The 16,577-nt window shown below is 41.4% G+C and overlaps 1 protein-coding gene and 1 long non-coding RNA gene across 2 annotated transcripts; both read left to right on the top strand.

Annotated features, from left to right (window-relative positions):
* Positions 1-539, top strand: LOC306939542. Its single transcript, XR_013791876.1, has 3 exons — positions 1-50; positions 213-326; positions 437-539. It is a non-coding gene; the product is annotated as an uncharacterized lncRNA (long non-coding RNA).
* A 6,598-nt stretch (positions 540-7,137) lies between these two features.
* LOC306939403 (uncharacterized protein) lies at positions 7,138-11,330 on the top strand (the record flags this gene model as incomplete). The annotated part of the gene is made up of 6 exons (XM_079523992.1): positions 7,138-7,311; positions 8,906-9,057; positions 9,332-9,408; positions 10,446-10,562; positions 10,672-10,777; positions 11,138-11,330. The coding sequence occupies 6 exons, from the start codon at positions 7,138-7,140 to the stop codon at positions 11,154-11,156; spliced, it is 645 nt and encodes a 214-aa protein (XP_079380118.1). The 3' UTR covers positions 11,157-11,330.
* Positions 11,331-16,577: the final 5,247 nt, after the last annotated feature.

The raw sequence follows: 16,577 nt of genomic DNA, 5'->3' as shown, positions 1-16,577 counted from the left end.
TTTCCATAACATGACCATCAAAAACAACACACTCAACCTTGACCTGGCTCGTAAGTTATGTGCGTGTGTGTGTGAGAGAGAGAGAGAGAGAGAGAGACTGAGAGAGAGACACAGAGAGAGAGAGAGACTGAGAGAGAGAGAGAAAACATATACGTCATATGTGTCATTATGTCATAATGTTACAGAATCCTCATGTCTTACTACTTTATTAGAGTACAACGCTTCAGCAAAATTCACGTTTCTGAAAGCCTGCAACGGATGCCTCGTGATGACTGGTGAAGCTCGTGTTCCTGATTATCCACCTCTGACTTATCTACTTGTATATGGTAAGCACAAGGGTTCTGATGTGTTCAGTATTTGGATGTGTAATGTAAGGAGAGTGTAGTATTCAAATGTTTTATATTGAATTGTGTGCCGTTTGTTTTTTCTTCTTGAGGTCTAAAAGGGCAACTGAATGAATATTTCATTCAAAGAACCAGGCGGCAAGCGGAATGTCTCAACTTCGCACCACCACCACCATTCCACTACAAGGGAGATGGTAGATATCATTTATCACTTTCTATGAAGCCCATGTCTAATGTATTATAATCTTATATTATTTATAATGCATTATATTCGGCTTATAATGCTATATAATGCCCATAATTACTCATAATTCTTAACAATGATCATAAGACATCATAAACCATTTTATAATTATCAGGTCAAGTATAAATGCATTATAATTGCTTATACTGCTGCATATTTAGTTATAAGAACTCATAATTGTCTCCACCAGGCCGAAGGCATGGGGAGAGAGTATGTTTTGCACTCCGTCCGTCCGTCCGTGTGGCCGTGTGTCCGTGTGTCCGTCCGTCCGTGTGTCCGTGTGTCCGTCCGTCTGTGAACAGCTAATCTCCGGCACCGTTAACCCGGTCGATGCCAAATTTTGCACACACACTCCCTGGATGCCAACGATGAACCTCTGCCCCAAAATTTCGAGAACGGCCTGTTATAGCACCACCAGGAGGCCGCTTTGTGCAAAACAAGTTTTTGGACAGTACACCTACAGATTTTGTCCAAACATCACGCAAATTGGTACACAGTTTCTCTAGAGCCATTCAACGAAACGGGTTTTTCAGATTTCTCAGACTCCATCCTGATTGGCTAAGATTGGCTTCCAAAGTTCGCAGGAGTGCTCAGTTTCAAACAAAATGCTGCAAATCATGAACACATCGTGTGATTTCCGTGAAATTGCGCACGCACATTCCCACTAGGCCGAGGAAGAAATGCCACGTGAACATTTTCAACTCAGCCTCATGGTGGCGCTATAACTGGCCGAAAAGTGTTTTTACCTTCAACTGCACGGATTTGTGGATAACTTTGTATGCCAACTCCCTAGAGGCCAAGGAAAAACCTTTGCCTGGAATTTTTCACATCTGCTCTTTATAGCGCCACCAGGAGGCCGACATGTAAAACACATTTTCTAATATTACTATTTCAGATGTTATCCAAATTTCACGCAAATCGGTACACATGGTCTCCATAGTCATTTGATTTCTCATAATCCACCTTCATTGCCTACGATTGGCTTCTAAACTTTTCAGGAGTAGCCCGCTTTGTACCCGTTTTGTACAAATCGCCACAACGACTCAACGCAGCGTCCGATTGGGGTGAAACTGTGCATGCATATTCCCACTAGGCTGAGGAAGAAATGCCACTTGACAGTTTTCAAATCAGCCTCATGGTGGCGCTGCAACAGGCCAAGCCGTGACACACACACACACACACACACACACACACACACACACACACACACACACACACACACACACACACACACACACACATTTGAATACTTTTATTTGGATCTACAACAAACAGTAGCATAACAGATCCAAACATTTTTGAGGAGGGTTTCAAATGAAGGCATAACCAGACACTATATGCAGTATGATTAACTCACAGTAATATAAATGTAATGATTATAGTCTAGCACCAGTCAACAGTATATGAGAATGTAATAGTCCACTCAAGGATAGACAAAGCATCGCCTCTTCCAAATAGAGAGGCTGCCGATCACTGCAGAGACTGAGCAATATTTGGCCAGTCTTTTTGCAGCGATCTTCTGCAGTCCTCCACACACACACACACACACACACACACACACACACACACACACACACACACACACACACACGATTATATTACTCCTAAACATTTTTCCAAACATCACACACACTCTTATCCTCCTGGTGGAGACCTGTGCCCAGAAGGGCACTTTTTCTAGTTACTCATGTTTTTGTTTATCTACATATGTATAATCACTAGAATTTCGCGGGCCTTCGGCCCGCTCATCCTAACGCGATGCGTCGCAAATGGGAAGAAGGCAATGGCAACCCATGATGTTTTCATTTATGCATTTGCTTGGAAAGCGCAAAGTTGCCAAGCTGGCTGAGTGGCCCTGTTTGGTTTTGTGTATGTGCGTATGAAAGCGAGCATGGCAAGGCGCAGGAACAGTATACTGTACTGTACTGTACTGTAAGTCTTTGTACTGTACTGTAGTCATGTGTACTGTACTGTACTGTTCTCTGTACTGTTGTATTAGTGTTTTTTTATTATTATTATTATTACATGGGTTAATATTCTGATGTACTGTACTGTACTGTTCTCTGTACTGTTGATATTATAGTTAGTAGTGTTGTGTTATTATTTATTATTATTATTATTATTATTATTACATGGATTAATATTCTGATGTGAGCTTTCTTTCTGTACTGTGCTGTACTCATGTGTACTGTAGTGTTCGCTGTGTTGTTGATATTATTGTTGTTATTAGTGTAGTGTTGTTATTTATTATTATTATTATGATTGAAAGAGCATGGCAAGGCGCAGGAACAGTATACTGTACTGTACTGTACTCATGTGTACTGTACTGTTCTCTGTACTGTTGTTAGTGTTGTGTGCTTATTTATTGTTATTATTATTATTACATGGATTAATATTCTGATGTACTGTACTGTTCTCTGTACTGTTGATATTATAGTTATTAGTGTTGTGTTATTATGTTTTATTATTATTATTATTATTACATGGATTAATATTCTGATGTGAGCTTTCTTTCTGTACTGTACTCATGTGTACTGTACTGTTCTGTACTGTTGTTATGATTAGTGTAGTGTTGTAATTGTGTGTTATTATTATTATTATTAGCGTTTTGTGGCGTGTGTGTGTGTGTGTGTGTGCCATTTCAGCTGCATCGCGAGGCGATCCAAAGTTCCCCCCCCCCCCCCCCCCCGCGCACGCACGCACACACCACACACACACGTGTCTGCAGTGACACTGCGTTGTACACAGCTGTTCTATTTCATCCTTACTGACTGCCAGAGGCAGTGCTTAACACTGGACGCCAATCATCCAGTGTTAAGCAGTCATCCAGGATTCATAGAACCATAGTTACATACGTGACTTACGTTTTGTGTTGCAGCGCGTTGTTGCAGCGTGTGCGTGTAGTGTTGTTGTTGTTATCCATATGCGCCTCGGTTCGTCCCGATTGTACCACGCCAGGTGTCGACGCGGTCGTGTTTGCATGATTGTAACTGTGTATGTAATCGCGGCGCTGTCCATCCAAGTTAGAATCAGTGTAGAACCTGTGTTGTTGTTCTTCGTCTTCTTCTACTGTTGGTTTCCGGCAGGCTGTACACTGTGTGTGTGTGTGTGTGTGTGTGTGTGTGTGTGTGTGTGTGTGTGTGTGTGTGTGTGTGTGTGTGTGTGTGTGTGCGCGCGCACGCACGTGTGTGTGTGTGTGTGTGTGTGTGCGTGTGTGTGTGCCGTGTAACTTCCGGTAGTGTTTCCGGAAGTGTGAAAGGTAACACGAAACACACGTGGGTCACGTGGTGGGGTTGTGAGCCATTGGGAAGGGGTGATGTAGTGTTGCCAGGTCCACGTATTGTAAGCGAGTGGTAGTGTGTGAAAGTATAGGCTGTAGGCTGTAGGAAGTCAGGGTTTGCGGCCTTGTTTACATAGACGTGGCAACAATGTTTGACAATGTTGGCGGCGCAGCCAATGAAAAGAGTGGAATGACGGGATGCAGTGTTGCCAGGTCTGCGAATTGTAAGCGAGTTGTAAGTAGCGTGTTGAATGGCATTTTTTCTGTGCTTGTTTGCATAGACGTGGCAACAAATTAGGCGGGGGTGTCGGTGCTTGTGGCGTGTTTGTGTTTATTATTGATATTGCTGTTGTTTGTGAGTGTGGACGGGAGTCGGCTGTAGTGGCAGTGCAATGACAGATTTTACGCGGGTGTTGTTGAGTGTGGCCGTGCGGCGCGACATGAGGAGATAGCCGTGGATCGACGCGGAGGGTAAGACTGTGTCGTGTTAGTGTGTTGTTGCAGTGTGTGTTGCAGCGTGTTGCAGCGTGTCAGTGACGTAGTAGCTGGTGACTTTATTTTCCTGCTTTGGGCACACGTTTTGGGCACACCTTTTCAAATGTATAATAGATAACTGATTATTAGCATTTCATAAAGACTTGTAAGGTCAAGTATATTACTGGTCACTCCAAAGCATTCTAATCCCTATTATAATGCATTATACTGTAGTGTGATTATAAGTCAATATAAGTTGCCAGTGAGGGTGTCAAGTAAAGTGAAAAAATAGTGCCACCAGGAGGCACTTTATTTTTTTTTTAAAGAGGGAAAAGAGAAACAAACAAACAAAAAACATGTTTATATTACTCCTTCACATGTTGTCCAAACATCACAAATGTTCTTGACCTGGTGGATAAATGTGTTAAGAGCAGCACTTTTTCTAGTTGGAATTGGGAAGCATTAGTACAGTGTAGTGTTAATACTCTTCTTTGTATTTACCATTGCAGAGTGTTGTCCTGAAAAGTGGAACAAGGATGCATGGTGGCCCTGGATGCCCGTTCAGTCTGGGCAATAGATAAAAGGGTACACTGTGGATAAGTCACAAGCCAGGGGTTCTCAACCTATGGGTTGGAGATACCCCGCGGACCCCCACGGACCCCCACCTGGGCACGAGACCCCCGGGAGCGCGTCCGGGACGGCGGACTGAAGGGAACGCCCCTTTTCTGTTTCCGTTTATCTGTTTCCGTTTCCGTTTTTCTGTTTCCTTTCATCTGGCTGATGCTCCCTGAGCGGACTTCCCCCCGCCCCCTTAGGCCCCTCCCCTTGCAGCCACTTCCTGGTCACGCACTTCCTGGTCTGCAGCCAGACACTCTTGATGGGTTGGGACACACAAAGAAATAATTATTGAAATAAAAAAAGACCACTACTGTATGAAAAGCTATCAACAAACTATACTATAAAAGTTCAACCTATGCCCTTTTACGTCTTGGTTTAGATGTAGCCTGCTTCTCTTTTTTTTGTATTTTTACTCAAAGGTCCTTGAATATTGTGTAATTTGCTCTGTGTCTTGAATAAGTGTTTCTTATTAAAAAGAGACATAGGTGTTTCAGCTTTTTCTTCCTTTTTAATTAATTCAAATGTCCATTTATTATGGGCTTCTTTTGCCTCGTTGAAATGTGCTTTACAAATATACTTGCCTTGCTTCGTGCCTTAATTGCTTTACTGAAATCAGTTGTATATTCGAACTCATTTTGAAGAAGAGAATAAATGTCTATATGCATATACTTTGTAATTATTTTTGACCAACTAAGTAAAGACCTAAGTCAAGAACTTCTTTAGTTCATATTAATTCAATGCCCTGTGAATTTACTCCTGGATTCTCCATTAGTGCGTTGTTACACATACATCTAAAAGAGACCTTCCTCTCTACTTGTCAAACAAACATGTTGAAAACGGGTGCATTATACTTTGTCCCAGCAGCAAACTGTTATTAAGTGAGACACACTCAAATTAGTTGATATTGTATAGCCTATACAGTATGTCTGAAGTACAAAAGTAATATTGATAGAAAATGTCATTTACACATAACTCAAAAAGTGCTTATATTGGCTTATGACTGCATGGTCACAGGCCAGGTAAAGTTTACCAAACAGTGAAGCAAACGTTAAGCAAACAGTGAATTACTAAGTAGTGTAAGTAGTTAGGTATAAGTAAACTACTTACCGGTATTCACTGTTTGCTTGGGTAAACTCTAAAATACAAGCAATGTCTGTTGATTCACCCCAGTTGGCATGAGTAATCTGGGAGGTTGAGAGTAGCCTATACTGTTGTGACAGTATGATTAAAAATACAGTAGAACCTGTGTTGAACATGGTCAATCTGTTGATTCAGCCCAGGTACTGTGTGACAGTATAATGATAATATGGACCTACTCCTCCCACAGGGGGGGAAATTCAGTATTCAGCTCAACCCAGCTGATCGCAGCCCTCAAGAGCTATAGGGGTTAAGTGTCTTGCTCAGGGACACACGTCAACATTGCTGGCCTGGAATCATACCTGGGATGACCAGGGCTCTCCAGGCGGGCTCACTAACCACTCAGCTATCTGGCCGCCGCAAATGATCATGAATACAGAATAGAATGCACATGTACTGTACAGCAGACTATGGAGGAGTGTCTTGGCCCAAAATGATGGGCATTCTTAAGAAAAGCATATGATGCCCTATAGTTTGCTGTAATCATACCATGGTATTCATACCATTATATAATATGTATTCATAGCAGAGATGGAACATATGGGACCACAGAGTTCGGTAAAGTGCAGTATTACTTCACCTTTTGCCTTGGTAAACTGCACTCTGCAATTGTTTCTAAAATCACACTTTCTTTATCACTGCCCTTTCTCACTCGTTTCTATTGTGCTGTGCAGCAATTGACCCCCCCTCCCCCAAAGAATATAATATATATATAATATATTTATGCATTTTGAGTGGGCAATCAAGTCCGGTTTCGACACCATTGTTTGCACACACTCTTGATTACACGCCTGTCACTGATTGGCTGATCTTTCTAACACAGCCTCGCGTCTGCCTCGTGTCACAAACTCACAAACTCTGTTTCTGTGCTGTCTGCTGTCGGAGCTGGTACAGTATGTGGACTTCAGGTCAGGTAAACAGCAACTACTTACTGCTTACACTAAAACATTTCAGATTACTAAATTATGACCAAAACTAAATTAAATGTTATTCAAAGACCATGACTAAAAATAAAATGAATAAATAATTGCTGTCAGAGAATGAACAGTGCTGTGCAGCCCCGCCTAATCCAAGGTCCTGTTCCCGAACAGTGTGCTAGGATCTTCGCTCTGAACGGGGCCATCCTCGTGATACTCCTGGCGAGGACCTTCAACACGGAGCCGAGCTGTGATGAGCTCCTGAAGCCCCTCGACCCAGCTAACATGGAGCTGACGGTAAGATGGTCAGACCCTAAACCCAGCTGAGCTGGAGACGAAGGTATAGGGAGACCCTCGACCCAGCTGAGCTGGAGACAAAGGTAGGGAGACCCTTGACCCAGCTGAGCTGGAGACAAAGGTAGGGAGACCTCAGACCCTCGACCCAGCTGAGCTGGAGACGAAGGTATAGGGAGACCCTCGACCCAGCTGAGCTGGAGACAAAGGTAGGGAGACCTCAGACCCTCGACCCAGCTGAGCTGGAGACGAAGGTATAGGGAGACCCTCGACCCAGCTGAGCTGGAGCCGAAGGTAGGGAGACAGACCTGTGTAGACATCAGTGGTGGAAAGTATAACATAAAGTAGCCTACATTTACTTAAGCACAACTTCGAGTTATTTCTACTTTACTTGAGTATTTCCAATTTCCAATACTTTAGTTACTACAGTACGTAGTTACTTTGTAGATTTTTATTTTTTACAAAACATACATTTCGGCCATTTGAAAATAGCCGATTTACAAGCTCACAATGTGGCGCATCGCGACACATTGTGAGCTTGTATAGATCTGCTATTTTCAAAAGATTTTGTACACATTTTGAACTTGTGAAATGGGACATTCTGCTATATGAGAACTTTTACTCTTAGTACTTAAGTACATTTTGATGCAGATACCTTTGTACTTTTACTTATTTCAAAATGTATATACATGGAATGAAATCATGAAAAAGCTTGAAGACCACCGATATAGCATAATTCTTTCTGAAAACTATCAGGATTTAGAAGACATTTCGTAGAATCGGCCTCTGGGTTAAAGTAATAATATAAGTAATAATTAGGGATGTCCTGATCACATTTTTTTGCTCCCAACCCGATTTCGATCATTTGCAAATGGCGTGATCGGCCCCGATTTCCGATCACCCAATCCGATCGGGACAACCCTAGTAATAATATATCAACATTTTAATGAGATTGTATTTATTTATGTATTTATTTTGTATTCAGACAGCCAGCAATGGATTTAAAGCACCCCCCCCCCCCCCAACAAAATGCCTCTGTGACACACCCACAGTCTGCATTCAAAGATTTTTCCCAGAAGCTTTGTCGTTGGCCCAAAACTTTTCTGCCGGCAAATCAGCCAACCAATCAGGAAGTGGACAGTCAAAGTCATGCATTGTTCCCTTAGAGTATATATGAATAGAGACGTCACCCGAGTTCTCCTCCAATCCACTTGCATTAAGTTGCTCAAAAGCGCATGAGGCGATTTCACTCCTCCTTCCTTGTAGGAACAGAGTGCATTCTGGGATTGATTGGGCCAAACTCATGAACGCGCTGCCATTGCACTGAAACCGCGTTCACGTGTCATCATGAACGTGCGCAATGATAGTCAACGGACCAGCGCGTTCATGAGTTTGGCCCACGCTGCAATACCAAATTCGGCCACTATGTCCATTGCGCCTCAGGGTTTCCTCCGGGTGCCGTCTCTATTCATATACTCTAAGACACTAGAGGTGTCATAGAGACAAAGTATTTTTGGGAGCATTAATCCATTGCTGGCTGATTTGAATACAAAAAAATAATAATTGAAGTCCCTGAAAATGAATGACTTTCATGTAGCTCTACTCTGGGAAGTGGATCCTCAAAGATGCCTACTCTACTGATCCCATTGATAAATTCGCCCTGAGGCACGCCAAGAGCTCCTGGGCAAAATTCTCCACGGACCACAAGGGAATGAATGCTATAATGGGACACATGATCGCTTGGCCAGGGTGAGTGATAACAATTTCATTCTACATAAAGAGTGTTAAAACATTATATGGCATATGGGAAACAAGAACGATTTGCATACTGTACTATATGATGTAGTCACTGTTACGAGAAGTAGATTGATAATTGATTGAACATATGGTGCGTTTGTTTGAATTGCTTACGTTTTTATTTATCTTTGTACCAAAATGTTGTCTACAGTTAAAATAGATACCTGCACTACATTGAAGGTACATTCAGATGATTGACTCATAATGCTACTCACTACATCTTAAGTTGCAGCGAATGTTGTGTCTACCATAATTTCCGTGACATGGTCCTCGGAGACAACAATACAGTCATCATTGAGCTTGGTAAGGTGTGTGTGTGTGTGTGTGTGTGTGTGTGTGTGTGTGTGTGTGTGTGTGTGTGTGTGTGTGTGTGTGTGTGTGTGTGTGTGTGTGTGTGTGTGTGTGTGTGTGTGTGTGTGTGTGTGTGTGTGTGTGTGTGTGTGTGTGTGTGTGTGTGTGTGTGTGTGTGTGTGTGTGTGTGTGTGTGTGTGTAAAAATGCCTCTGCAAAGTAAATGATTGTAACAAAACACACCGTGTAGTACATTGATATAGTGTTTGATTCATGTCAGATAGAAGAGATTCTGATATTTTTATCTCTGCTAATATTCCACAATACATTAGCTGTCCCCAAACCTTGAAAGAAAGTCCAAGCTTCAATAGAGCATGTTGAGAACGAGAACATATACAGTACCAATAAAATAACACTACATACAGGAGATGATTAGGTACTTACACCCTACAGGTGTGGCTGTGTTACGCGTGATCCAGAGGCATTGAAAAGAAAGTGGTTAAACTGAGTGGCCGACAACTGTATATACTTCATTGACTGGGGTCCCCCAGGGGTCTTTTAAACCCCTCCCTTTTTCTGTACACACCAAATCTCTTCCCTGAAATTAGCAACCCACAGGATCTCACAGGAATGGTAAGATATGTACGGAATTGCAATTCCGTACATACACAACTACTGTAGAAAACCCCCAAATCCGTACATATGACCCTGAAATACCTCCCGGGCATAGACAATGACGGAGGAGCGTGAGACGGCGAGTTGCCATGTCGAGCGTTGCAAAGTTCGGTAGAGCCGACTAAGCCCCGTCCGAGTTGTAAACCGATATGGACAGAATAGTAAATATTGTAAAGCCAGAACCAGCCACGGTGAAACAGCACTTGCGTGTTTGTGAAAGCCACGCCTCTGTCAGTAGTAGTGGGGACAGTAGTTTGGGATCAAACAGAAAGCTGTTTCTTCCTACTGGAAAAATGCCAACCTTGTTTGAAGGCCATTCTTTAGGTGTTACCGTGTGCTGTAATACTTGCCTCCATACTTGTCTTGCTACTGTAGACGAGTACAACTCTTCAGCCAAAATCAAGTTTTTGAAGAACTGCGATGAATGCCTTACACTGACTGTGAACGCTCACGTTCCTGATTATGCACCTCTGACTTATCTACTTGTATATGGTAAAACGAGCAATTACTCAAATCTCTTGATTCTTGACCTATAATCTAAAATGATGTGTAGATGTGCATGTGTACACATGTGGACAAATTGTTTGTTTATCTTCTTGAGGTTTGAAAGGGAAACTAGATGAAATTGACGAACAAAGAGTCAGACAGCAAGCGGCATGTCTCAAGTTACACCCACGAGCACTACAGTGGAAATGGGACAGGACCAGGTAGATCTCATTTGTCATTCAACCCTTGCTATGAAGCCAAATATAACGGATCATAAACATAGATATAGCTCATTATAATCTGCACATAACACTGTACAATTATTATAAAGAAAAATGCAACAAGACTTAATGGGTTAATATAATAATTCATTTTTTGCTTTTCTTTTTACGTACCCCTATTGGCGTGAATACAATTTCTTTCCCCAATGGAAATATCCTAAAAAACAGGGACTAGGTTATTTGACATTCAATGTTATTTTTCCACAAATGAGTCTTGAAAAATGGGGGTTGTCTTATAATCGTCTTATATTCGGGATAATACGGTATTAACTATAATCTTCCTTGTATTTCCCATTAAAGGACATTTTTGTCCTCCTGAAAATATCAGTCCCTATGATGCCAGCTTTCCTTCAGCTCACTTGCTGTCCAGATGGTATGGTATCGAGACCCCAGAACATGGACATGGAAAGTAGAGTCGGCCATCGTTCTCAGCACACCCACCTATACACTGCTAGAGGAGGCAGTGGTGGGTGCAGATGTCATCGCTGTCGGGCAGAAACCTCCTATCTCCATATTCTAACTGTATTTTAGTTATTGCTTGTCTGATAATGCGATGCTACTACACAGAAGTAGCAGATCGACAAGCTTGTATATCACATATTTTAATTGCGTAGGTTAGGAGGGTTACATGTGCCAACAATGTCTCCACATTGTCATTTAGCCACTACAATGCAATGTTTGTCTGTAGGTGTATCCAAATACATCTTCAGGCAGCCACCCTCACTCATAAACTCTATTAAAGATTTCAGAAGACTAAGACTTTCCTATTGTCCCTGCCTGACCTTATTTATACTGTTTGACACCTTCAGCTGCACCATGGAACAAATAACATTAGTTTGTTCTACATAAGTTCCATAAGAGTGCACAAGCCTGTGGTCAGTGGACCCTGAATTAGCCGTGAAATCGTTTTAGCTGTTATGAAGGCTGCCAATGTGCCGTTGTCCAGACCGGCTCTTTGTTTACACAAAACGGGTCACTAGGTTTTTGATTAGGTAGGCCAACAGGGACAGAGAAATTAGTAGGAATCAACTGACACCTGTGCACATGGACACTTGTGTCATGACCTAGTTTCATAAGACCATGACAAACATATTGGGAGACACACGGTTTTAACTAAAAAGGTGAACAGGTGTGTTAACTTAATAACCCTTAATATAATAATTTAGGGCCCTCAATGTGTGATTAAAATTTGGGTTTTTAAATAGGCCCCATGCATCAGAATGGAATCTGAATGATGTATCTTTATCATCACAGAAAATGTGTAGTAATTTGCAAAATGTGTGTTTAATTAGTTAAGGCCACATGGTCTATGGGATGTTTTTGTGGTTGTATGACCTACAGTTCAAGTTATAGACCAAACCGTAGCTGGTATAACGCCACCATGAGGCTGATTTGTTCGATTTCCGGCCTACTGGCAGTGTGCATGAAAGGTTTGTGGCTTACCAGTGGTTTGAGGTGAGAGTCACATATACACACAGAAAACCACATGTAGGAATGTCTCCGCCTATAGGAAATACATTCGCTGCGACCAGGGGACCCGTTTCTGAATCGGTCTATACCCCTGAGACTGGTCAGGACAGGTGCTCCTTTCATTAATTAGCTCCGCCCACAAGACACTTGCAAGACAGCACAAAAGACACACACACACACACACACACACACATACATACACAAAGATAGCCTTGAATGGCTGATATTCCATACATGCATTCCATATAATCTATATACAGCCATAGATAGAACACTCGCTGCATTTTCATGGAGGGATTCGATTCCTCTCAGCAGCAGCATTCTGATGCGTACGTGGCACTGTGTGCACTCGCCTAATAATTAATTGCTGCGACTTGGGGTTGCAGAGAGGTCAGGCTATAGGGCAGAACAACACCATTCTTATTCAGGTTGCTTTCTTAGAAGTCTTGCTTTCAGTATATGCACTGGGTACGATCTCTTATGAATTTGTTGCCAATGCCAACACATTATTTACTAAATTAATTAAAGTGCAAGCCCATACATAGGCTATGACTGAGTGCTAATGGAGATGGTTCTCTGACAAACTCGCTGTCAGCCAGTTCCAGAGCTAACAACTAAAAATAAGGAACAATAACCTTTTTTTAAATAGTCTTGCTAATAAAATTAGGGGCCAATGTAGCTGCAACTTGAAAGCGCCTGTTGGAAATCACTCAATGGCTGCAGTGGCCTGTTTCGAAATTGCACATAATGCAGGAGGCAGCAGGATGTTGCGTTATTGAAAACGAGTGCTTCCAAATTCCAACATTTACAACAATTATCACCTGCATGGAATTTCTTGACAGAAAGTACCTCATAACATATGTCTGCTGTGTATTATTATGAAACAAACACTTTGCAGATAGAAAGCTTTCCATACAGGTGCAATGTTGTGAGTTTAACATTGTTTAATACAATCGAAAGATAGGACTTGGATGGTTTGGAAGTTTGGATGTATGGGCTGTCAGTCGTTGGTGTTGCAACTGTAGATGTTGATCTATGGGCAGTTCCCGCAAATTTGCAGCTAGGGACGCAAGGCGGCCAAACATGAGTGCTACCAGAATGTTAGCACTCATGAGGTTCAATATGAAAATATTAATGGCCTACAGTATGTAATGTGAAAACCTAAGTTGCAAGCCTTGTAGCATAATGACATTTCTAATGGAAAATTCTATGGAGAAATTGTATGCATGGCTATCCCCAGAAGAACAATTTGATAGCCGTCATTAGGCTTTTCTCAGTTGATCCTAATGTATCGTTTGAATCCATTTCTTCCATTTCCACATCATGCATAATTCAATTAGAATTAGCATATTTGAATAAATTAGAATAAATAAGTAGTATCCGACTGTGTTTTGATTTTAGTGTAAGGATATTTGCTGTTGATGTTTGGGCATGTTTATGGTGGCTGAATGGCAAATAAAATATGCATACCGTATTTAAAGATGCAAAGCAAACGCATTTATTGACATTTTCTGTTCAATATTAGTAGTAGTTATTTTTACAAAGATTATATAATGGGAACGCATGTCGGACCAATGCATGTCAGTGATTTCAGCATGTCAGACCTTTGATGTGTCGTGTCGGATAAGCGTGCGTAAAATCTTTTTACATTTTAACAAAATATTTTGAGATGGGGGGTCAGACCAAATAAATAATATTTTGGTTGTCCTTGACATGAAAACGTTTTCGCACCAAATATAGCAACATACGTTTTTCAGGAAACTGATTTAGAAGACATATGCATATGTAGCATCGGCCTCAGGTCTTATAAGTAATGTTTTGTTTATTAGTGTCCGCGTAAATGGCACCACTCTCCTCACCCTTCTCTTTGCTTGGCTCATACAGTCGCTGGGCATGTTTTGGGCAGCAGACTGGCTCCTCCTGGCACAGGGGCGTGAAGATGACACCTATGTGTAAGTATGGCCAGTCGTAGCTGAATTGCAGACTGGGAAAAAAACAACAACTGTGCCATAATTTTTATGGGGAGCAACTGGGGTAGCCATGAGAGGTCACCAAAAGGTCTATACAGAACTATAGTTACATCCACACAGTGGGGTTCTGTGGAGGGCCAATGCGACCAATCTTCCTGTGATGACAAGCTTGGACCGCCTAATGGCCCATGTGAGTAGTCAAATAGTTAGAACCGTTTTTGTGATCATATACACACAAACATTGAGGGCGAGTGATCTGAAAGTACGATGAGCTTATTCATTCTTTGGTTCATAGTGCACTGTGAACTGAATCATTGAAAATAAGGCTCCCAAATGGAACCAAAGTACCATGTTTGTTCCGGAAAGAACTTTTCAGACCCACGTTCTATACAGAAAAATAGCCAATCTACAAGTGGTTCTTTGTGGAACTATATCCTTTTAAGGAACCATTTAAGAACCATTATTATATTATTAATTACATGCTTATTTCATTATTTTATACTTAAACATCTGCGATTTCCACTATTTTTGAAAATGTTTGAAAATATATTGAGCATTGGACATGGAAATGATTATGACGATTAAGCAAAGAAATAATTGCTAATAAGGCGATTACATAATTGTGACAGGCCTCGGTGCACAACTAAGTATAACTGCAGCCTTAAATGATCTGAAGCAGAGCTACCCCACTGTGGTGCAGTGATGCAATGATGACTCATTGCTTAAAACACTGCATTTCATCTAAATCTCTCTTTAGTGAGACAATACAATAAGATGCCGGTATCACTCTTCTATGATGAAGTGTGTTAATTTATGAAGAAAAGTTGAGATCAGCTATCTTATTTAATATTTATTCATCTTATGTGAGTAGCAAGACCCCTATCTAATTAAATAAATACAGAAAACTGCTAGTGGTTGCAAATGTTTAATTGTCAGCCTCAATGGAAGTACTGTAGGCCTATACAGTATGTGTTCAACTTCAAAATGGTCATTGTAAAAATGTTAGAACGGACAGAATAAATAATGAAATTAACAAACATTTTGATAGACAAGTACCCTAATGCTATGTAAATAATGTTGTAATTCATTGGCCTCGATCGTTTTTTCCACGTGAAGGGTGTAAGGCTATAAATGGAAGTCCAGTATAAAAATCCTGGGTCTAGGTATGCAGCTCCTCATCCTGAGCAGCTTCAGTTACTGTATGAGAATTTCCATCCAGATTAGTGCTCATGTCGGCTCTATAATCCTGCTATAGGCCTAGCTCTGACACCAGAGTCAGAAATGCATTTTAAATGGAAAAATGTGTGATGCATAAAAAAAGTTGTTTGCGTGTGCAAGTGAACACGCACACGGGCATCCCACACACGCACATACACAAGCATGTAGTCATCATCCCCTATTTAGTGTGTGTTGTAAACAGATAGTCCATTAAGGTTATTTGAATTCTATTTTTGTCTCCCTGTGCGTCAAGAGGATGAATTTCAATCACTCGTTCATGCTCACAGATATGCATAATGACATCATGATGCTTCACATGCATGTTGTAAAACTAATCACCATGAAAGAACGACATACAAGGTGACACTGGATTAATAGGTCAGCATGATGAATTAAGTGTTATACATTTTATAAATAAAAATATATATACATACAGTATATATTTGTTTCCTCGTTTACCAGCTCAGTGGCCTTGTAACCTTGCGTCACCAGGCGGCTTTCCACCTCGGAGGAAAACCCGGTCTGTGGTACCAAATCGCTGTGTGAGCCGGTCGGGAGTGGATGGTAAAATACGTCATGTTGTAGTCACTGATTTGTAGTCATCAGGCAGGAAACCACAACCGGAATAAGAACTATCCAAAATAATTCCCCGCGACCATATACTGTATGTACGTAAACTATGTACTGTACATGAATGTTGAGGGTTTTTATGGAGACAAAAAATACAATAACATGAAATGAAATGAAAACATTTATATATTTTCAAATATTTCACATATCTTTTTCAAGACTTGTTTTGAAAATAGAAGATCTGCAAGCTCACACAAAGCTTGTAGATCTGCTATTAAGTGGTAGAACTGCTCACTTCTGCTTTTGGCCTTTGTTTTCCTAGACCTAGACCCTGGGCCGCTTGTTTATCTCTCAAGATCTGGCAACGACACAACACAGGCTGCAGGGCGGGCTCTTTAAATGCTCCCCCTCCCCCCCCCCCCCCCCCTCCCCCTCCCCCCACTGACTGACAGCCAGGGCTTGTCTGTTTGTTTAGAAGTAAACAGAGTGAAATAAACAACATTATAATTACA

Source organism: Electrona antarctica (genome assembly GCF_951216825.1).
Source record: "Electrona antarctica genome assembly, chromosome: 16".
Taxonomy (NCBI): Eukaryota; Metazoa; Chordata; class Actinopteri; order Myctophiformes; family Myctophidae; genus Electrona; species Electrona antarctica.
The sequence above is the reverse complement of the archived record's forward strand: the minus strand, read 5'-3'. Positions and strand labels throughout refer to the sequence as shown.